Source organism: Coregonus clupeaformis, chromosome 32 (genome assembly GCF_020615455.1).
Source record: "Coregonus clupeaformis isolate EN_2021a chromosome 32, ASM2061545v1, whole genome shotgun sequence".
NCBI classification, from domain to species: domain Eukaryota; kingdom Metazoa; phylum Chordata; class Actinopteri; order Salmoniformes; family Salmonidae; genus Coregonus; species Coregonus clupeaformis.
Window position 1 is genome coordinate 424,105 of NC_059223.1, and position 24,966 is coordinate 449,070.

General features: G+C 44.3%; 1 protein-coding gene across 1 annotated transcript in view; it reads right to left on the reverse strand.

Annotated features, from left to right (window-relative positions):
* The window catches only part of LOC121548184 (vacuolar protein sorting-associated protein 13C), a 199,802-nt gene that overhangs the window by 110,228 nt on the left and 64,608 nt on the right, over positions 1-24,966 (reverse strand). Inside the window, 10 exon segments of the mRNA XM_045209946.1 lie at positions 192-359; positions 594-697; positions 919-1,035; positions 3,465-3,615; positions 12,343-12,402; positions 12,719-12,798; positions 21,634-21,787; positions 22,007-22,107; positions 23,737-23,812; positions 23,953-24,085. Of these exon segments, the coding sequence (XP_045065881.1) occupies positions 192-359; positions 594-697; positions 919-1,035; positions 3,465-3,615; positions 12,343-12,402; positions 12,719-12,798; positions 21,634-21,787; positions 22,007-22,107; positions 23,737-23,812; positions 23,953-24,085 (1,144 nt within the window).

The window sequence follows — 24,966 nt, forward strand, 5'->3', positions numbered from 1 at the left end:
CAATTCCATTTAAATTCCTGTCAATTCAGAAAGTAAACATTTTAATTCAATTTTTTATTTTTTTCCTCTTTGAAAAGCATTGAAGAGAATTGGAATTTCAGTGTACCTTCCTGAATTGCCTGGAATTGAAATGGAACCGAGCCCTAACCTTGTCGCCAGCTCTTGATACCTATCCCAGAGGTTCTCCTCACCAGTAGAGACATGAGGAACTTGTGCAGATAGACGATCTGGATGCAGCCCAGCCTCATGGTGACCTTCCCGTCCACCTTGGAGGTGTCCGAATAGCCCTCTCCCTCCGTAGCGCTGGGGTACAGGGACATCTTAAAGCTGAACACCTCCTCACCCACGATGGAGACCGCCTACAGGACATTGCAGCATGTTGACGATATATATCCTCCTTGCAATAAACAGACTACATTACTTTGTTCATTTGTATTTACTAAACTACCACTTTAGCTCACTAACGATGCGTGTAATAACATAACATTCATTGGCCGATGGTGTACTTCTGTCTGTACTAGTCAATAGTAACTAATAAAAGGTAGAGTTAATGGAGACGGGACCAATGCAATAATAATTTTTAAATCAATCACCTTTTTGTGGATAGTTTTGGGGTCGACGTCCATCACAACTATGTCCCTGAGCCTGGCGAACACGGCTGTCTCTTTGGCCTGGACCAGGACCGACGCATCGATACCTGACGACACATTAGTCACGTCAAGTACACTCTCGTCAACATAATGAATACACTGTACGTCAATCACATGCAGAGATAACTGAAATACACTTTGAACGCCATTTTCCAAAAGTGGGTTTGTAAGTTTAATCAGCAGCATAACTTCCCCCCCCCAAAAAATTTTAAAATAAAATAAAAAATGTGAAGGTAAGTCTCCTTTCAGATGATTGGTCACGTCTTACCTTGTATTCTGATGTCAGCGATGTTCTGCCGGTCATCACAGACCTCCACATGGAATGAACCCAGCATAGCAAACAGTTTGAAGTTGAACACATTGACGTGTTTTGCTCCTTTCGACACTGCAGAGGAGAACAGTTACACCAGTTAATACTAGTCTTTCTAATGGCTATATGTTGACCTACATATACTAAACATAGTATAGCATGGTATATTATATTATGGTATAGTAAAGTATATTATATTATAGTACGGTATAGTATATTATAGTATATTATATTATAGCATGGTATAGTATAGCATAGTATATTATAGTATAGTATGGTATAGTGTATTATAGTATAGTATATTATAGTATAGTATATTATAGTATATTATAGTATAGTATGATATGGTATATTATAGTATAGTATGGTATAGTGTATTATGGTATAGTGTATTATAGTATAGTATATTATAGTATAGTATAGTATATTATAGTATAGTATGATATGGTATATTATAGTATAGTATATTATAGCATGGTAGAGTATAGTATGGTATATTATATTATAGTATAGTATGGTATATTATAGTATAGTATGATATGGTATATTATAGTATAGTATGGTATATTATAGTATAGTATGATATGGTATATTATAGTATAGTATATTATAGCATGGTAGAGTATAGTATGGTATAGTATATTATAGTATAGTATGGTATATTATAGTATAGTATGATATGGTATATTATAGTATAGTATGGTATATTATAGTACAGTATGGTATATTATAGTATAGTATGATATGGTATATTATAGTATAGTATAGTATAGTATATTATAGTATGATATGGTATAGTATAGTATAGTATGGTATATTATAGTATGATATGGTATATTATAGTATAGTATGGTATAGTGTATTATAGTATAGTATGATATGGTATATTATAGTATAGTATGATATGGTATAGTATAGTATAATATAGTATGATATGGTGTATTATAGTATAGTATAGTATGATATGGTATATTATAGTATAGTATGATATGGTATAGTATAGTATGGTATAGTGTATTATAGTATAGTATGGTATAGTATAGTATAGTATGGTATATTATAGTATAGTATAGTATGATATGGTATATTATAGTATAGTATAGTATGATATGGTATATTATATTATAGTATGATATGGTATATTATAGTATGGTATAGTGTATTATAGTATAGTATGGTATAGTATAGTATAGTATGGTATATTATAGTATAGTATAGTATGATATGGTATATTATAGTATAGTATGATATGGTATATTATATTATAGTATGATATGGTATATTATAGTATAGTATGGTATAGTATAGTATAGTATAGTATAGTATGGTATATTATAGTATAGTATAGTATGATATGGTATATTATAGTATAGTATGATATGGTATATTATATTATAGTATGATATGGTATATTATAGTATAGTATGGTATAGTATAGTATAGTATGGTATATTATAGTATAGTATAGTATGATATGGTATGTTATAGTATAGTATGGTTTAGTGTATTATAGTATAGTAATATATAGCATAGTATGGTATAGTATAGTAATATATAGTATGGTATAGTGTATTATAGTATATTATAGTATAGTAGAGTATAGTGTATTATAGTATAGTATAGTGTATTATAGTATAGTAATATATAGTATAGTATAGTATAGTATAGTATAGTATAGTATGGTGTAGTGTATTATAGTATAGTAATATATAGTATAGTATAGTATAGTATAGTATGGTATAGTGTATTATAGTATAGTATAGTGTTTTATAGTATAGTATGGTGTAGTGTATTATAGTATAGTATAGTATGGTGTAGTGTATTATAGTATAGTAATATATATTATAGTATAGTATAGTATGGTGTAGTGTATTATAGTATAGTAATATATATAATAGTATAGTATAGTATGGTATAGTGTATTATAGTATAGTAATATATAGTATAGTATAGTATAGTATGGTGTAGTGTATTATAGTACAGTATAGTGTATTATAGTATAGTATGGTGTAGTGTATTATAGTATAGTATAGTATGGTGTAGTGTATTATAGTATAGTAATATATATTATAGTATAGTATAGTATGGTGTAGTGTATTATAGTATAGTAATATATATTATAGTATAGTATAGTATGGTATAGTGTATTATAGTATAGTAATATATAGTATAGTATAGTATAGTATAGTATGGTGTAGTGTATTATAGTATAGTATAGTGTATTATAGTATAGTATAGTAATATATAGTATAGTATAGTATGGTGTAGTGTATTATAGTATAGTAATATATATTATAGTATAGTATGGTATAGTATAGTATAGTATAGTATGGTGTAGTGTATTATAGTATAGTAATATATAGTATAGTATAGTATAGTGTATTATAGTATAGTATAGTGTATTATAGTATAGTAATATATAGTATAGTATAGTATAGTATAGTATAGTATAGTATAGTGTATTATAGTATAGTAATATATAGCAGAGCATTGCATCATGGTACCTGTCTTTCCCTGTCCTGTCTTCTCCACCTGTCTCTTGGCCTCTCTGTCCTTGGAGGCTGTCAGCCCCTGGGGTACGGCTGTGTTCAGATAGTTGATGGTGGAGAGGAGCGCTTTGGTGTGGAGGAGAAAGTCTAGAGAGGACAACTCCACCTGGAGATATTTATACCATTCACATTAATACTGCACCAATACATGGAGAAAGCATTCAGACCCCTTGACGTTACAGCCTTATTCTAAAATGGATTAGATTTTAAAAAATCTACACACAACACCTCATATAATGACAAAGCGAAAACAGTTTATTTTAATTTTTAATTTTGCTCATTTATAAGACATTTTAAACAGAAATACCTTATTTACATAAGTATTCAGACCCTTTGCTATGATAATCGAAATTGAGCTCAGGTGCATCCTGTTTCCATTGATCATCCTTGAGATGTTTCTACAACTTGGTTGGAGTCCACCTGTGGTAAATTCAAATGATTGGACATGATTTGGAAAGGCACACACCTGTCTATATAAGGCCCCACAGTTGACAGTGCATGTCAGAGCAAAAACCAAGCCATGAGGTCGATGGAATTGTCCTTAGAGCTCCGAGACAGAATTGTGTCGAGGCACAGATCTGGGAAAGGGTACCAAAAAATGTCTGCAGCTTTGAAGTTCTCCAAGAACAGTGGCCTCCATCATTCTTAAATGGAAGAAGTTCGGAACCACCAAGACTCTTCCTAAAGCTGGCCGCCCGGCCAAACTGAGCAATCGGGGGAGAAGGGCCTTGGTCAGGGAGGTGACAAAGAAACCAATGGTCACAGAGCTCCAGAGTTCCTCTGTTAAGATGGGAGAACCTTCCAGAAGGACAACCATCTCTGCAGCACTCCATAAATCAGGCCTTTATGGCAGAGTGGCCAGACGGAAGCCACTCTTCAGTAAAAGGCACATGACAGCCCGCTTGGAGTCTGCCAAAAGGCACCTAAAGGACTCCCAGACAATGAGAAACAAGATTCTCTGGTCTGATGAAACCAAGATTGAACTCTTTGGCCTGAATGCCAAGCGTCACGTCTGGAGAAAACCTGGCACCATCCCTACGGTGAAGCATGGTGGTAGCAGCATCATGCTGTGGGGATGTTTTTCAGCAGCAGGGACTGGGAGACTAGTCAGGATCGAGGGAAAGATGAACGGAGCAAAGTACAGAGAGATCCTTGATGAAAACCTGCTCCAGAGCGCTCAGGACCTCAGACTGGAGCAAAGGTTCACCTTCCAACAGGAAAACGATCCTAAGCACACAGCCAAGACAACGCAAGAGTGGCCTTCGGGACAAGTCTCTGAATGTCCTTGAGTGGCCCAGCCAAAGCCCGGACTTAAACCTGATCGAACATCTCTGGAGAGACCTGAAAATAGCTGTGTAGCGATGCTCCCCATCCAACCGGACAGAGCTTGAGAGGATCTGCAGAGAAGAACGGGAGAAACTCCCCAAATACAGATGTGCCAAGTTTGTAGCGTCATACCCAAGAAGACTCGAGGCTGTAATCGCTGCCAAAGGTGCTTCAACAAAGTACTGAGTAAAGGGTCTGAATACTTATGTAAATGTAATATTTCAGTTTTTAATCTTTAATCAATTAGAAAACTATTCTAAAACCTGTTTTTGCTTTGTCATTATGGGATGTTGTGTGTAGATTGATCAGGGAGAAAAAAAACTATTTAAAAATTTTTTGGATTTAGGCTGTAACGTAACAAAATGGGGGAAAAAGTCTAGGGGTCTGAATACTTTCCGAAGGCACTGTTTTAATAAATAATCAATACTACTATAACTACTGAGTCACATCAATACAGATAACTACTACTAGGATCCTACTATAACTACTGAGTCACATCAATACAGATAACTACTACTAGGATCCTACTAGAACTACTGAGTCACATCAATACAGATAACTACTACTAGGATCCTACTATAACTACTGAGTCATATCAATACAGATAACTACTACTAGGATCCTACTATAACTACTGAGTCATATCAATACAGATAACTACTACTAGGATCCTACTATAACTACTGAGTCACATCAATACAGATAACTACTACTAGGATCCTACTAGAACTACTGAGTCACATCAATACAGATAACTACTACTAGGATCCTACTATAACTACTGAGTCACATCAATACAGATAACTACTACTAGGATCCTACTAGAACTACTGAGTCACATCAATACAGATAACTACTACTAGGATCCTACTAGAACTACTGAGTCACATCAATACAGATAACTACTACTAGGATCCTACTATAACTACTGAGTCATATCAATACAGATAACTACTACTAGGATCCTACTATAACTACTGAGTCACATCAATACAGATAACTACTACTAGGATCCTACTAGAACTACTGAGTCATATCAATACAGATAACTACTACTAGGATCCTACTATAACTACTGAGTCACATCAATACAGATAACTACTACTAGGATCCTACTAGAACTACTGAGTCACATCAATACAGATAACTACTACTAGGATCCTACTATAACTACTGAGTCACATCAATACAGATAACTACTACTAGGATCCTACTATAACTACTGAGTCACATCAATACAGATAACTACTACTAGGATCCTACTATAACTACTGAGTCACATCAATACAGATAATACATAATACAGATAACTACTACTAGGATCCTACTATAACCACTGAGTCACATCAATACAGATAACTACTACTAGGATCCTACTATAACTACTGAGTCACATCAATACAGATAACTACTACTAGGATCCTACTAGAACTACTGAGTCACATCAATACAGATAACTACTACTAGGATCCTACTAGAACTACTGAGTCACATCAATACAGATAATAAATAATACAGATACTACTACTAGGATCCTACTATAACCACTGAGTCACATCAATACAGATAACTACTACTAGGATCCTACTATAACTACTGAGTCACATCAATACAGATAACTACTACTAGGATCCTACTATAACTACTGAGTCACATCAATACAGATAACTACTACTAGGATCCTACTATAACTACTGAGTCACATCAATACAGATAACTACTACTAGGATCCTACTAGAACTACTGAGTCACATCAATGCAGATAACTACTACTAGGATCCTACTAGAACTACTGGGGGACCTCCTAGTGTTGACACGGAGCCCCGCAGATCCATCACGACTGGTCTGCCGACGTAATCGTCTGATGTGGTTTCAACAGGCTTCCCGTTGCGAACACCACAAAGATCCATCTGCTAGCCCCGGCCCGCTAGCACACGCAATCAACAGCCGTGCCTCCTGCTCGCCTGTGCCGTAGCAGCCACCGAACTGCTCCCGGACTCACTTATTGCTGTTCACTGGACCTGATCACTCAGCTACACAGCTGATGCCTGCTGGACTGTTCCTTTATACCGTACCCCATCCTGTTTATCTGTTTAGCCTCAGCTCAAACTTTCGTCACCATTACCAGCTGTTGTCTTAGCTCTCTCGAATAACACCTGTGATTGCTTTATGCCTCTCTCCCATGTCAATACGCCTTGCCTATTGCTGTTTCGGTTAGTTCTTGCTGTAATTTTCCACTGTAGAGCCCCCAGTCCCGCTCAACCTGCCTCAGATAGCTCCTTTGTCCCACCCCCCTTACACGCGGAGACCGGCTCAATCGGTGCCTCCAGTGATGCTATCTCTTTCATCGTTACCCAACGCTTAGGTTTACCTCCACTGTACTCATATCCTTCCATATCTTTGTCTGTACATAATGCCCTGAATCTATTCTACAACGCCCGGAAATCTGTCCCTTTTATTCTCTGTACCCAACGCATTAGAAGACCAGTTCTTAAAGCCTTTAGCCGTATCCTTATTCTATTCCTCCTCTGTTCCTCTGGTGATGTAGAGGTTAACCCAGGCCCTGTAGCCCCCAGTATCATTCCTACTCCCCAGGCGCTATCATTTGTTGACTTCTGTAACCGCAAAAGCCTTGGTTTCTTGCATGTTAACATCAGAAGCCTCCTTCCTAAGTTTGAGTTATTCACTGCGTTAGCACACTCCGCCAACCCTGATGTTCTAGCAGTGCCTGAATCCTGGCTTAGGAAGGCCACCAACAATTCAGAAATTTCCCTTCCGAACTACAACATTTTCCGTCTAGATAGAACTGCCAAAAGGGGCGGAGTTGCAATCTACTGTAGAGATAGCCTGCAGAGCTCTATCATACTATCCAGGTCTGTGCCCAAACAGTTTGAGCTCCTACTTCTAAAAATCCACCTTTCCAGAAATAAGTCTCTGACTGTTGCCGCTTGCTACAGACCCCCCTCAGCCCCCAGCTGTGTCCTGGACACCATATATGAATTGATTGCCCCCCATCTATCCTCAGAGTTCATATTGCTTGGTGAACTAAACTGGGATATGCTTAACACCCCAGCAATCCTACAATCTAAACTAGATGCCCTCAATCTCACACAAATTATCAAGGAACCTACCAGGTACAACCCAAAATCCGTTAACATGGGCACCCTAATAGATATCATCCTGACTAATTTACCCTCTAAATAAACCTCCGCTGTCTTCAACCAGGATCTCAGCGATCACTGCCTTATTGCCTGCGTCCGTAATGGGGTCCGCGGTCAAACGACCACCCCTCATCACTGTCAAACGCTCCCTAAAACACTTGGCCCGGGTATCCTGGATGGATATTGACCTCATTCCGTCAGTAGAGGATGCCTGGTTGTTCTTTAAAAGTGCTTTCCTCTCCATCTTAAATAAGCATGCCCCATTCAAAAAATTCAGAACTAAGAACAGATATAGCCCCTGGTTCACCCCAGACTTGACTGCCCTTGACCAGCACAAAAACATCCTGTGGCGTACTGCATTAGCATCGAACAGCCCACGCGATATGCAACTTTTCAGTGAAGTCAGGAACCAATATACACAATCAGTTAGGAAAGCAAAGGCTAGCTTTTTCAAACAGTAATTTGCATCCTGTAGCATTAACTCCAAAAAGTTTTGGGACACTGTAAAGTCAATGGAGAATAAGAGCACCTCCTCCCAGCTGCCCACTGCACTGAGGCTAGGAAACACCGTCACTACCGATAAATCTACGATAATTGAACATTTCAACAAGCATTTTGCTATGACTGGCCATGCTTTCCACCTGACTACCCCTACCCCGGCCACCAGCTCTGCACCCTCCGCTGAAACTTGCCCATGCCCCCCCCGCTTCTCCTTGACCCAAATTCAGATAGCTGATGTTCTGAAAGAGCTGCAAAATCTGGACCCCTACAATTCAGCAAGGCTAGACAATCTGGACCCTTTCTAAAATTAGCCGCCAAAATTGTCGCAATCCCTATTACCAGCCTGTTCAACCTCTCTTTCGTATCGTCTGAGATCCCCAGAGATTGGAAAGCTACCGCGGTCATCCCCCTCTTCAAAGGGGGTGACACTATAGATCCAAACTGTTACAGACCTATATCCATCCTGCCCTGCCTTTCGAAAGTATTTGAAAGCCAAGTTAACAAACAGATCACCGACCATTTCAAATCCCACCGTACCTTCTCCGCTAGGCAATCTGGTTACTGAGCTGGTCATGGGTGCACCTCAGCCACGCTCAAGGTCCTAAACGATATTATAACCGCGATCGATAAAAGACAGTACTGTGCAGCCGTCTTCATCGACCTGGCCAAGGCTTTCGACTCCGTCAATCACTGCATTCTTATTGGCAGACTAAATAGCCTTGGTTTCTCAAATGACTGCCTTGCCTGGTTCACCAACTACTTCTCAGATAGAGTTTAATGTGTCAAATCGGAGGGCCTGTTGTCTGGACCTCTGGCAGTCTCTATGGGGGTGCCACAGGGTTCAATTCTCGGGCCCACTCTATTCTCTGTGTATATCAATGATGTCGCTCTTGCTGCTGGTGACTCTCAGATCCACCTCTACGCAGACGACACCATTTTGTATACATCTGGCCCTTCATTGGACACTGTGTTAACAAACCTCCAAATGAGCTTCAATGCCATACAACACTCCTTCCATAGCCTCCAACTGCTCTTAAACGCTAGTAAAACTAAATGCATGCTCTTCAATCGAACGCTGCTTGCACCCGCCCGCCCGACTAGAATCACTGCTCTCGGCGGGTCTGACTTAGAATATGTGGACAACTACAAATACCTAGGTGTCTGGTTAGACCGTAAACTCTCCTTCCAGACTCACATTAAGCATCTCCAATCCAAAGTTAAATCTGCTTCCTATTTCGCAACAAAGCCTCCTTCACTCATGCTGCCAAACATGCCCTCGTAAAACTGACTATCCTACCGATCCTTGACTTCGGCGATGTCATTTACAAAATAGCCTCCAACACTCTACTCAGCAAATTGGATGTAGTCTATCACAGTGCCATCCGTTTTGTCACCAAAGCCCCATATACTACCCACCATTGTGACCTGTACGCTCTCGTTGGCTGGCCCTCACTACATATTCGTCGCCAAACCCACTGGCTCCAGGTCATCTATAAATCACTGCTAGGCAAATCCCCGCCCTTATCTTAGCTCATTGGTCACCATAGCAACACCCACCCTTAGTCTGCGCTCCAGCAGGTATATCTCACTGGTCATCCCCAAAGCCAACACCTCCTTTGGCCGCCATTCCTTCCAGTTCTCTGCTGCAAATGACTGGAACGAACTGCAAAAATCTCTGAAGCTGGAGACTCTTTTCTCCCTCACCAACTTTAAGCGTCAGTTGTCTGAGCACCTTACCGATCACTGCACCTGTACACAGCCCATCTGAAATTAGCCCACCCAACTACCTCATCCCCATATTGTTATTTATTTTGCTCATTTGCACACCAGTATCTCTATTTGCACATCATCTTCTGCACATCTATCATTCCAGTGTTAATACTAAATTGTAATTATTTTGCACTATGGCCTATTTATTGCCTTACCTCCATAACTTACTACATTTGCACACACTGTATATATATTTTCTATTGTATTTTTGACTTTATGTTTTGTTTTACCCCATATGTAACTCTGTGTTGTTGTTTTTAATCGCACTGCTTTGCTTTATCTTGGCCAGGTCGCAGTTGTAAATGAGAACTTGTTCTCAACTGGCTTACCTGGTTAAATAAAGGTTAACTAAAAATAAATACTGCTAGGATCTTACGGCTAATCCCACAATCCTAATACTACAATGACTTTCCCTGCAGCGTTTACTATCATGAGCCTCCCTCATGAGTATGTAATATCATGAGCCTATCATGAGTATGTAATATCATGAGCCTACCCAGCGTTAGTGTCAGTCTAACATGAGCCTATCATGAGTATGTCATATCATGAGCCTATCATGAGTATGTAATATCATGAGCCTATCATGAGTATGTAATATCATGAGCCTATCATGAGTATGTAATATCATGAGCCTATCATGGGTATGTAATATCATGAGCCTATCATGAGTATGTAATATCATGAGCCTATCATGAGTATGTAATATCATGAGCCTATCATGGGTATGTAATATCATGAGCCTACCCAGCGTTAGTCATGGGAGCTTTTTATCAATAGAAAAAAGGAAGATACATCGTTTTAGAAAATGTCTAAAAGAAACAATGATCTATCTATATCTAATAGTATTATTTTGCGCTCTTACTGTAAGTCATCATCGATTGATAATTTTTTCTACACTGTTGATTTTGGGGCTGTACCCCCCTGCAGCATAAGGGAGGAAAGCGTTGTAGTGTGGGTTCTATTGACACATTTACTGGGAGTGCTAAATTATAAACATTAGGACAGCAACACCGTGGCATTTCATCCAGCATCCATATCATAATGACGATATCAACATCATAAAGTCTATTCAGGGATCACTACACAGTGTGTAGAGAGAGAGAGAGAGAGAGAGAGAGAGAGAGAGAGAGAGAGAGAGAGAGAGAGAGAGAGAGAGAGAGACAGAGAGAGAGAGCAGAGACAGAGAGAGAGAGAGAGAGAGAGAGAGAGAGAGAGAGAGAGAGAGAGAGAGAGAGAGAGAGTGTGTGTGTGTGTGTGTGTGTGTGACCAAGGCAGCGGCTGCATGACTAAGGTCTCTGACAAACAAACACCTTTAACCTTTTCTCAGCCATCACACTAAAACTGTGTGGAAAAATAGGACTGGAAAGTGATTAACCTATGCCTTTACGATTAACATTGATTTCTGTCTTTCTCACGTTGGTTCTGAAATAGCTGAGTGAGAAGCAAACAGACTACTATTGATTCAAAAAACCTGTAATGCTGAACAAACTTTTAAAACATGGCAACACAACGTATATTCCAGGCATATCTAGGCTCTAGATGAAGCATTATTCAGTTACAGCAAATTCAGTTATAATAATATAATAATAATAATATGCCATTTAGCAGACGCTTTTATCCAAAGCGACTTACAGTCATGCGTGCATACATTTTTACGTATGGGTGGTCCCGGGGATCGAACCCACTACCCTGGCGTTACAAGCGCCATGCTCTACCAATTGAGCTACAGAGGACCACATTGAGCTACAGAGGACCTCATATCGTGTGCAGTTCCCCCCCTTCAAAAAAAGGTAAATATTGCCAGGTTTGATCATTCTAATCTTCTCAAACAACCATCTGTACATCTATAGCTGGGTAACATACGACTGGCAGCACAATGGAAAGATTCCTGCTCTTAGAAAGGATCTTAAAGACTCGTTGAGGAAGTGGTTAGCATAGAACTGGCTCCATGTAAAATACTGTGAAGCAAACAAACGTGGCGAACGAGACGTGTTGGGAAACCCTTTACAATACTTAAATCGGCTGTTACCTTGGTTACTCAGAGGGGAAAAACACTACCAATTCATATCACCTACCTTCAGGTTTTGCTCGGTGTTGTCAAACATGCTTTGGAAGTTTGGCCCGTTGATATCAGCCTGTAGGTGGAGACAGCATGTCGTTAAAACGCTAATACTGACTGCTCTGGGAAACAACTGCTTAGGTCATATAAGATTTCCATAGAATGATAGACCTACGATACAATATATTGAGATTTTATTTCTAAAATAAGATATCATGCTTGTGAATTTGGCTAAAAAATGCAATAGTCGCACACCTGAATAGAAATAGTGAGTAAGTGAGAGAGAGAGAGAGAGAGAGAGAGAGAGAGAGAGAGAAGACAGAGAAGAGATCGATTTGAGACCAAGAGGAGGAGTGATTGACAAAGGGCCCAGTGAGTAAAACTTCACTTACTTTGGTGTACTCCACCTTGAGCAGGTCTGAGCCGTGCTCGTCTGAGGAGCTGACCAGGTGCAGAGGCTGGTTATTGGAGTCTGGAAATAACACAATTCATTACGTTAGCGAAGATGCTGTTGCTCTTCAACTGGAATGTGATGGTGACTAGAGAGCAGGGATGGACAGCTTCAGTCCTCGGGGGGGGGTTTAACACTTTTACCCGAGCCACAGCTAACACTCCCGACTCTAATCATCAACTAATAATGGACTGGAGTTGCTCATCCCTATTATAGAGGGATAGAATCAGCTTGACGTTGGAATTTATATAGATAATAGGCATTTCCTGGTCATAGACACCCACGGCCCAGTCTATATCCTACACGGGGTGCTACTACTATAGACACCCACGGCCCAGTCTATATCCTACACGGGGTGCTACTACTATAGACACCCACGGCCCAGTCTATATCCTACACGGGGTGCTACTACTATAGACACCCACGGCCCAGTCTATATCCTACACGGGGTGCTACTACTATAGACACCCACGGCCCAGTCTATATCCTACACGAGGTGCTACTACTATAGACACCCACGGCCCAGTCTATATCCTACACAGGGTGCTACTACTATAGACACCCACGGCCCAGTCTATATCCTACACGGGGTGCTACTACTATAGACACCCACGGCCCAGTCTATATCCTACACGGGGTGCTACTACTATAGACACCCACGGCCCAGTCTATATCCTACACGGGGTGCTACTACTATAGACACCCACGGCCCAGTCTATATCCTACACGGGGTGCTACTACTATAGACACCCACGGCCCAGTCTATATCCTACACGGGGTGCTACTACTACAGACACCCACGGCCCAGTCTATATCCTACACGGGGTGCTACTACTATAGACACCCACGGCCCAGTCTATATCCTACACGGGGTGCTACTACTATAGACACCCACGGCCCAGTCTATATCCCTACACGGGGTGCTACTACTATAGACACCCACGGCCCAGTCTATATCCTACACGGGGTGCTACTACTATAGACACCCACGGCCCAGTCTATATCCTACACGGGGTGCTACTACTATAGACACCCACGGCCGAGTCTATATCCTACACGGGGTGCTACTACTATAGACACCCACGGCCCAGTCTATATCCTACACGGGGTGCTACTACTATAGACACCCACGGCCCAGTCTATATCCTACACGGGGTGCTACTACTATAGACACCCACGGCCCAGTCTATATCCTACACGGGGTGCTACTACTATAGACACCCACGGCCCAGTCTATATCCTACACGGGGTGCTACTACTATAGACACCCACGGCCCAGTCTATATCCTACACGGGGTGCTACTACTATAGACACCCACGGCCCAGTCTATATCCTACACGGGTGCTACTACTATAGACACCCACGGCCCAGTCTATATCCTACACGGGGTGCTACTACTATAGACACCCACGGCCCAGTCTATATCCTACACGGGGTGCTACTACTATAGACACCCACGGCCCAGTCTATATCCTACACGGGGTGCTACTACTATAGACACCCACGGCCCAGTCTATATCCTACACGGGGTGCTACTACTATAGACACCCACGGCCCAGTCTATATCCTACACGGGGTGCTACTACTATAGACACCCACGGCTCAGTCTATATCCTACACGGGGTGCTACTACTATAGACACCCACGGCCCAGTCTATATCCTACACGGGGTGCTACTACTATAGACACCCATGGCCCAGTCTATATCCTACACGGGGTGCTACTACTATAGACACCCACGGCCCAGTCTATATCCTACACGGGGTGCTACTACTATAGACACCCACGGCCCAGTCTATATCCTACACGGGGTGCTACTACTATAGACACCCACGGCCCAGTCTATATCCTACACGGGGTGCTACTACTATAGACACCCACGGCCCAGTCTATATCCTACACGGGGTGCTACTACTATAGACACCCACGGCCCAGTCTATATCCTACACGGGGTGCTACTACTATAGACACCCACGGCCCAGTCTATATCCTACACGGGGTGCTACTACTATAGACACCCACGGCCCAGTCTATATCCTACATGGGGTGCTACTACTATAGACACCCACGGCCCAGTCTATATCCTACACGGGGTGCTACTACTATAGACACCCACGGCCCAGTCTATATCCTACATGGGGTGCTACTACTATAGACACCCACGGCCCAGTCTATATCCTACATGGGGTGCTACTACTATAGACACCCACGGCCCAGTCTATATCCTACACGGGGTGCTACTACTATAGACACCCACGGCCCAGTCTATATCCTACATAGGGTGCTACTACTATAGACACCCACGGCCCAGTCTATATCCTACACGGGGTGCTACTACTATAGACACCCACGGCCCAGTCTATATCCTACACGGGGTGCTACTACTATAGACACCCACGGCCCAGTCTATATCCTACACGGGGTGCTACTACTATAGACACCCACGGCCCAGTCTATATCCTACATAGGGGTGCTACTACTATAGACACCCACGGCCCAGTCTATATCCTACACGGGGTGCTACTACTATAGACACCCACGGCCCAGTCTATATCCTACACGGGGTGTTACTACTATAGACACCCACGGCCCAGTCTATATCCTACACGGGGTGCTACTACTATAGACACCCACGGCCCAGTCTATATCCTACACGGGGTGCTACTACTATAGACACCCACGGCCCAGTCTATATCCTACACGGGGTGCTACTACTATAGACACCCACGGCCCAGTCTATATCCTACACGGGGTGCTACTACTATAGACACCCACGGCCCAGTCTATATCCTACACGGGGTGCTACTACTATAGACACCCACGGCCCAGTCTATATCCTACACGGGGTGCTACTACTATAGACACCCACGGCCCAGTCTATATCCTACACGGGGTGCTACTACTATAGACACCCACGGCCCAGTCTATATCCTACACGGGGTGCTACTACTATAGACACCCACGGCCCAGTCTATATCCTACACGGGGTGCTACTACTATAGACACCCACGGCCCAGTCTATATCCTACACGGGGTGCTACTACTATAGACACCCACGGCCCAGTCTATATCCTACACGGGGTGCTACTACTATAGACACCCACGGCCCAGTCTATATCCTACACGGGGTGCTACTACTATAGACACCCACGGCCCAGTCTATATCCTACACGGGGTGCTACTACTATAGACACCCACGGCCCAGTCTATATCCTACACGGGGTGCTACTACTATAGACACCCACGGCCCAGTCTATATCCTACACGGGGTGCTACTACTATAGACACCCACGGCCCAGTCTATATCCTACACGGGGTGCTACTACTATAGACACCCACGGCCCAGTCTATATCCTACACGGGGTGCTACTACTATAGACACCCACGGCCCAGTCTATATCCTACACGGGGTGCTACTACTATAGACACCCACGGCCCAGTCTATATCCTACACGGGGTGCTACTACTATAGACACCCACGGCCCAGTCTATATCCTACACGGGGTGCTACTACTATAGACACCCACGGCCCAGTCTATATCCTACACGGGGTGCTACTACTATAGACACCCACGGCCCAGTCTATATCCTACACGGGTGCTACTACTATAGACACCCACGGCCCAGTCTATATCCTACACGGGGTGCTACTACTATAGACACCCACGGCCCAGTCTATATCCTACACGGGGTGCTACTACTATAGACACCCACGGCCCAGTCTATATCCTACACGGGGTGCTACTACTATAGACACCCACGGCCCAGTCTATATCCTACACGGGGTGCTACTACTATAGACACCCACGGCCCAGTCTATATCCTACACGGGGTGCTACTACTATAGACACCCACGGCCCAGTCTATATCCTACACGGGGTGCTACTACTATAGACACCCACGGCCCAGTCTATATCCTACACGGGGTGCTACTACTATAGACACCCACGGCCCAGTCTATATCCTACACGGGGTGCTACTACTATAGACACCCACGGCCCAGTCTATATCCTACACGGGGTGCTACTACTATAGACACCCACGGCCCAGTCTATATCCTACACGGGGTGCTACTACTATAGACACCCACGGCCCAGTCTATATCCTACACGGGGTGCTACTACTATAGACACCCACGGCCCAGTCTATATCCTACACGGGGTGCTACTACTATAGACACCCACGGCCCAGTCTATATCCTACACGGGGTGCTACTACTATAGACACCCACGGCCCAGTCTATATCCTACACGGGGTGCTACTACTATAGACACCCACGGCCCAGTCTATATCCTACACGGGGTGCTACTACTATAGACACCCACGGCCCAGTCTATATCCTACACGGGGTGCTACTACTATAGACACCCACGGCCCAGTCTATATCCTACACGGGGTGCTACTACTATAGACACCCACGGCCCAGTCTATATCCTACACGGGGTGCTACTACTATAGACACCCACGGCCCAGTCTATATCCTACACGGGGTGCTACTACTATAGACACCCACGGCCCAGTCTATATCCTACACGGGGTGCTACTACTATAGACACCCACGGCCCAGTCTATATCCTACACGGGGTGCTACTACTATAGACACCCACGGCCCAGTCTATATCCTACACGGGGTGCTACTACTATAGACACCCACGGCCCAGTCTATATCCTACACGGGGTGCTACTACTATAGACACCCACGGCCCAGTCTATATCCTACATGGGGTGCTACTACTATAGACACCCACGGCCCAGTCTATATCCTACACGGGGTGCTACTACTATAGACACCCACGGCCCAGTCTATATCCTACACGGGGTGCTACTACTATAGACACCCACGGCCCAGTCTATATCCTACACGGGTGCTACTACTATAGACACCCACGGCCCAGTCTATATCCTACACGGGGTGCTACTACTATAGACACCCACGGCCCAGTCTATATCCTACACGGGGTGCTACTACTATAGACACCCACGGCCCAGTCTATATCCTACACGGGGTGCTACTACTATAGACACCCACGGCCCAGTCTATATCCTACACGGGTGCTACTACTATAGACACCCACGGCCCAGTCTATATCCTACACGGGGTGCTACTACTATAGACACCCACGGCCCAGTCTATATCCTACACGGGGTGCTACTACTATAGACACCCACGGCCCAGTCTATATCCTACACGGGGTGCTACTACTATAGACACCCACGGCCCAGTCTATATCCTACACGGGGTGCTACTACTATAGACACCCACGGCCCAGTCTATATCCTACACGGGGTGCTACTACTATAGACACCCACGGCCCAGTCTATATCCTACATGGGGTGCTACTACTATAGACACCCACGGCCCAGTCTATATCCTACACGGGGTGCTACTACTATAGACACCCACGGCCCAGTCTATATCCTACACGGGGTGCTACTACTATAGACACCCACGGCCCAGTCTATATCCTACACGGGGTGCTACTACTCTAGACACCCACGGCCCAGTCTATATCCTACACGGGGTGCTACTACTATAGACACCCACGGCCCAGTCTATATCCTACACGGGGTGCTACTACTATAGACACCCACGGCCCAGTCTATATCCTACACGGGGTGCTACTACTATAGACACCCACGGCCCAGTCTATATCCTACACGGGGTGCTACTACTATAGACACCCACGGCCCAGTCTATATCCTACACGGGGTGCTACTACTATAGACACCCACGGCCCAGTCTATATCCTACACGGGGTGCTACTACTATAGACACCCACGGCCCAGTCTATATCCTACACGGGGTGCTACTACTATAGACACCCACGGCCCAGTCTATATCCTACACGGGGTGCTACTACTATAGACACCCACGGCCCAGTCTATATCCTACACGGGGTGCTACTACTATAGACACCCACGGCCCAGTCTATATCCTACACGGGGTGCTACTACTATAGACACCCACGGCCCAGTCTATATCCTACACGGGGTGCTACTACTATAGACACCCTACGGCCCAGTCTATATCCTACACGGGGTGCTACTACTATAGACACCCACGGCCCAGTCTATATCCTACACGGGGTGCTACTACTATAGACACCCACGGCCCAGTCTATATCCTACACGGGGTGCTACTACTATAGACACCCACGGCCCAGTCTATATCCTACACGGGGTGCTACTACTATAGACACCCACGGCCCAGTCTATATCCTACACGGGGTGCTACTACTATAGACACCCACGGCCCAGTCTATATCCTACACGGGGTGCTACTACTATAGACACCCACGGCCCAGTCTATATCCTACACGGGGTGCTACTACTATAGACACCCACGGCCCAGTCTATATCCTACACGGGGTGTTACTACTATAGACACCCACGGCCCAGTCTATATCCTACACGGGGTGCTACTACTATAGACACCCACGGCCCAGTCTATATCCTACACGGGGTGCTACTACTATAGACACCCACGGCCCAGTCTATATCCTACACGGGGTGCTACTACTATAGACACCCACGGCCCAGTCTATATCCTACACGGGGTGCTACTACTATAGACACCCACGGCCCAGTCTATATCCTACACGGGGTGCTACTACTATAGACACCCACGGCCCAGTCTATATCCTACACGGGGTGCTACTACTATAGACACCCACGGCCCAGTCTATATCCTACACGGGGTGCTACTACTATAGACACCCACGGCCCAGTCTATATCCTACACGGGGTGCTACTACTATAGACACCCACGGCCCAGTCTATATCCTACACGGGGTGCTACTACTATAGACACCCACGGCCCAGTCTATATCCTACACGGGGTGCTACTACTATAGACACCCACGGCCCAGTCTATATCCTACACGGGGTGCTACTACTATAGACACCCACGGCCCAGGGTTAGGGTTCCTAGTACCTCTGATCTCACAGTGGTCCAGGCCTACTTTATGGAGGTGAGGGTGAGGTCATAGGTTAGGGGTTAGGGTTCCTAGTACCTCTGATCTCACAGTGGTCCAGGCCTACTTTATGGAGGTGAGGGTGAGGTCATAGGTTAGGGGTTAGGGTTACTAGTACCTCTGATCTCACAGTGGTCCAGGCCTACTTTATGGAGGTGAGGGTGAGGTCATAGGTTAGGGGTTAGGGTTACTAGTACCTCTGATCTCACAGTGGTCCAGGCCTACTTTATGGAGGCGAGGGTGAGGTCATAGGTTAGGGGTTAGGGTTACTAGTACCTCTGATCTCACAGTGGTCCAGGCCTACTTTATGGAGGTGAGGGTGAGGTCATAGGTTAGGGGTTAGGGTTACTAGTACCTCTGATCTCACAGTGGTCCAGGCCTACTTTACGGAGGTGAGGGTGAGGTCATAGGTTAGGGGTTAGGGTTACTAGTACCTCTGATCTCACAGTGGTCCAGGCCTACTTTATGGAGGCGAGGGTGAGGTCATAGGTTAGGGGTTAGGGTTACTAGTACCTCTGATCTCACAGTGGTCCAGGCCTACTTTATGGAGGTGAGGGTGAGGTCATAGGTTAGGGGGTTAGGGGTTACTAGTACCTCTGATCTCACAGTGGTCCAGGCCTACTTTATGGAGGTGAGGGTGAGGTCATAGGTTAGGGGTTAGGGTTCCTAGTTCCTCTGATCTCACAGTGGTCCAGGCCTACTTTATGGAGGTGAGGGTGAGGTCATAGGTTAGGGGTTAGGGTTCCTAGTACCTCTGATCTCACAGTGGTCCAGGCCTACTTTATGGAGGTGAGGGTGAGGTCATAGGTTAGGGGGTTAGGGTTCCTAGTACCTCTGATCTCACAGTGGTCCAGGCCTACTTTATGGAGGTGAGGGTGAGGTCATAGGTTAGGGGTTAGGGTTACTAGTACCTCTGATCTCACAGTGGTCCAGGCCTACTTTATGGAGGTGAGGGTGAGGTCATAGGTTAGGGGTTAGGGTTACTAGTACCTCTGATCTCACAGTGGTCCAGGCCTACTTTATGGAGGCGAGGGTGAGGTCATAGGTTAGGGGGTTAGGGTTACTAGTACCTCTGATCTCACAGTGGTCCAGGCCTACTTTATGGAGGTGAGGGTGAGGTCATAGGTTAGGGGTTAGGGTTACTAGTACCTCTGATCTCACAGTGGTCCAGGCCTACTTTACGGAGGTGAGGGTGAGGTCATAGGTTAGGGGTTAGGGTTACTAGTACCTCTGATCTCACAGTGGTCCAGGCCTACTTTATGGAGGCGAGGGTGAGGTCATAGGTTAGGGGTTAGGGTTACTAGTACCTCTGATCTCACAGTGGTCCAGGCCTACTTTATGGAGGTGAGGGTGAGGTCATAGGTTAGGGGTTAGGGTTACTAGTACCTCTGATCTCACAGTGGTCCAGGCCTACTTTACGGAGGTGAGGGTGAGGTCATAGGTTAGGGGTTAGGGTTACTAGTACCTCTGATCTCACAGTGGTCCAGGCCTACTTTATGGAGGTGAGGGTGAGGTCATAGGTTAGGGGTTAGGGTTACTAGTACCTCTGATCTCACAGTAGTCCAGGCCTACTTCATGGAGGTGAGGGTGAGGTCATAGGTTAGGGGTTAGGGTTACTAGTACCTCTGATCTCACAGTAGTCCAGGCCTACTTTATGGAGGCGAGGGTGAGGTCATAGGTTAGGGGTTAGGGTTAGTTAGTTAGGGTTACTAGTACCTCTGATCTCACAGTGGTCCAGGCCTACTTTATGGAGGCGAGGGTGAGGTCATAGGTTAGGGGTTAGGGTTACTAGTACCTCTGATCTCACAGTAGTCCAGGCCTACTCTACGGAGGTAGGATGTGATGGTGAGGTCATAGGTTAGGGGTTAGGGTTACTAGTACCTCTGATCTCACAGTAGTCCAGGCCTACTCTACGGAGGTAGGATGTGATGGTGAGGTCATAGGTTCTCATCTTGCCCTCTGCTCCCAGCTGAGACACACTAAGGACCAACAGCGTCTTCTCCTGGTCAGCCTGACGCGTCAACTCCAACAGCACCTGGAGAACATCGCCAAACACACCTCAATAACATCACAACGCTTTAGACAGCAACGCTGTGGTCCTGTGTAGCTCAGTTGGTAGAGCGTAGAGCTTGTAACACCAGAGTTGTGGGTTCGATTCCCACTGGGGGGTCACCGATAGAAAAATGTATTGCTTTGATTATTGGATTTTTCGTAGATAATAGAAAAAAAATACAGAAAAAAACAAACTCTGTACCGCTTTGACTTCAAACTTGAACTGCACGTCAGTCAGCTCCTCTGTGGCAGAGGGTTGGTGTTCCTCATCCACAGACATATAATATGACTCACCATCTGAGCCTAGGGAGGGAGACATACAGATTACATACAGATTACACACAGATTATATACAGATTACATACAGATTACATATATATTACATACAGCTTGCATAGCGTAAAGAGATCTAATGTACACTGAGTGGACAAAACATTAGGAACACCTTCCTAATATTGAGTTGCACCCCCCGTTTTTTCCCTCACAACAGCCTCAATTCGTTGAGGCATGGACCCTACAAGGTGTCGAAAGCGTTCCACAGGGATGCCTGGCCCATGTTGACTCCAATGCTTCCCACAGTTGTGTCAAGTTGGCTGGATGTCCTTTGGGTGGTACACCATTGTTGATACACATGGGAAACTGTTCAGTGTGAAAAACCCAGCAGCGTTGCAGTTCTTGACACTCAAACGGGTGCGCCTGGCACCTACTACCATACCCCGTTCAAAGGCACTTAAATATTTTGTCTTGCCCATTCACCCTCTGAATGGCACACATACACAATCCATGTCTCAATTGTCTCAAGGCTTAAAAGTCCTTCTTTAACCTGTCTCCTCCCCTTCATCTACACTGATTGAAGTGGATTTAACAGGTGACATCAATAAGGGATAATATCTTTCACCTGGATTCACCTGCTCAGTGTACATCATCCACAGACGTCTGACAATAAATGTCATAACAACATATCCATAGTGAAAGAAATGTTTCCACTCATTCATGATTCATGCCATGCAATAACAGATAGTCCTTCTATCTCCTGGTCTTGGTTCTTCAATAACAGATAGTCCTTCTATCTCCTGGTCTTGGTTCTTCAATAACAGATAGTCCTGCTATCTCCTGGTCTTGGTTCTGCAATAACAGATAGTCCTGCTATCTCCTGGTCTTGGTTCTTCAATAACAGATGGTTCTTCTATTTCCTGGTCTTGGTTCTTCAATAACAGATAGTCCTGCTATCTCCTGGTCTTGGTTCTTCAATAACAGATGGTTCTTCTATTTCCTGGTATTGGTTCTTCAATAACAGATGGTTCTTCTATCTCCTGGTATTGGTTCTTCAATAACAGATGGTTCTTCTATCTCCTGGTATTGGTTCTTCAATAACAGATGGTTCTTCTATCTCCTGGTCTTGGTTCTTCAGTAACAGATGGTTCTTCTATCTCCTGGTCTTGGTTCTTCAGTAACAGATGGTTCTTCTATCTCCTGGTCTTGGTTCTTCAATAACAGATGGTTCTTCTATCTCCTGGTCTTGGTTCTTCAATAACAGATAGTCCTTCTATCTCCTGGTCTTGGTTCTTCAATAACAGATGGTTCTTCTATCTCCTGGTCTTGGTTCTTCAGTAATGGTTGCAATGGAAATGCCCTGTCTGGCTGATCTGGTTCTGATAAAGGAGGTTGAGCCGCTGACTAAAACACAGTCTTCTGTCACCTGAGGGGGGAGCTGTTGTATTCTGGCTTGCACTCAAGACAGACTCACCTTCCCCAATAGACAACTCTGTACCATTGCATCCGTTACAGACAAAGACCAGCGGATAGAAGGAGCATCCCGTCTAGGATCAGATTACCTGACGCCCAGTCACAGTCATAACCATTAGGGTGGTCAGATAACAGCTGACCCTGAATCAGTTAATGCAGATACAGTAGTGAAGAACCAGCCCCCACCTGTCTCTAATCCATCTAGCAGCACTGGGGTTTTTAAACCCAGGACTTTGGGCCTGGCCTCAGACAAACACAGCATCTAGTGGAAACAAGATGGAAAAATAAGAGAAAGCTGTTGATTGCCAAACATATTTCTATTGTTTTTAAAAGACATGATGTACCAATGTAATGGATGTGTTTAGGCTACTCTACTGGTGAACTGGGTCAGACCAACTGTACCTTCTGGGTGGGGGTGGAAGGGGTGGAACCACTCTGGGGCAGGGGGATGCTGTAGACCAGGTCCAACACTCCCTGGATCTTCTGGTCTGAGATCTTCACATGGAGGAGAGGCAGTTCTCCAGACACCTTGAATCTGGAACACAGTAGATACCATACCAGAGCTTTACTAATCTGGAACACAGTAGATACCATACCAGAGCTTTACTAATCTGGAACACAGTAGATACCATACCAGAGCTTTACTAATCTGGAACACAGTAGATACCATACCAGAGCTTTACTAATCTGGAACACAGTAGATACCATACCAGAGCCTAACTAATCTGTTACACAGTAGATACCATACCAGAGCCTTACTAATCTGGAACACAGTAGATACCATACCAGAGCCTTACTAATCTGGAACACAGTAGATACCATACCAGAGCTTTACTAATCTGGAACACAGTAGATACCATACCAGAGCCTTACTAATCTGGAACACAGTAGATACCATACCAGAGTTTTACTAATCTGGAACACAGTAGATACCATACCAGAGCTTTACTAATCTGGAACACAGTAGATACCATACCAGAGCCTTACTAATCTGAAACACAGTAGATACCATACCCTCTGTGTCTGCACCACAGAATTGAGTCAGTACTAGTGATGAGGGGGGAAATCCACACAGTTACATATCACAATATTATTTTGGACGATATTATATTGATACTTTGACTCTAAGTATATATTTGTTGTTGCTAAATAGCCTTAGTCGGCTATACCTGCTTCAAAACTCTGCTATTTTTCATCCTATATCTTGTTCTCCATCTTCTTTTTAAATAGTGAGCCAACGTGTTTTCAGCACTTTTATTTCCATGACTGATCAAAACTCATTTTCTAATGATCTCTGTCGTCTCTCTGCAGCAGACATACACTGCGGTCCAAAATGATTGACACCCTTGATAAAGACGGGCAATAATGACTGTATAAAATAATAAATAATGAGCTATATTGTACGCTAAAACTATT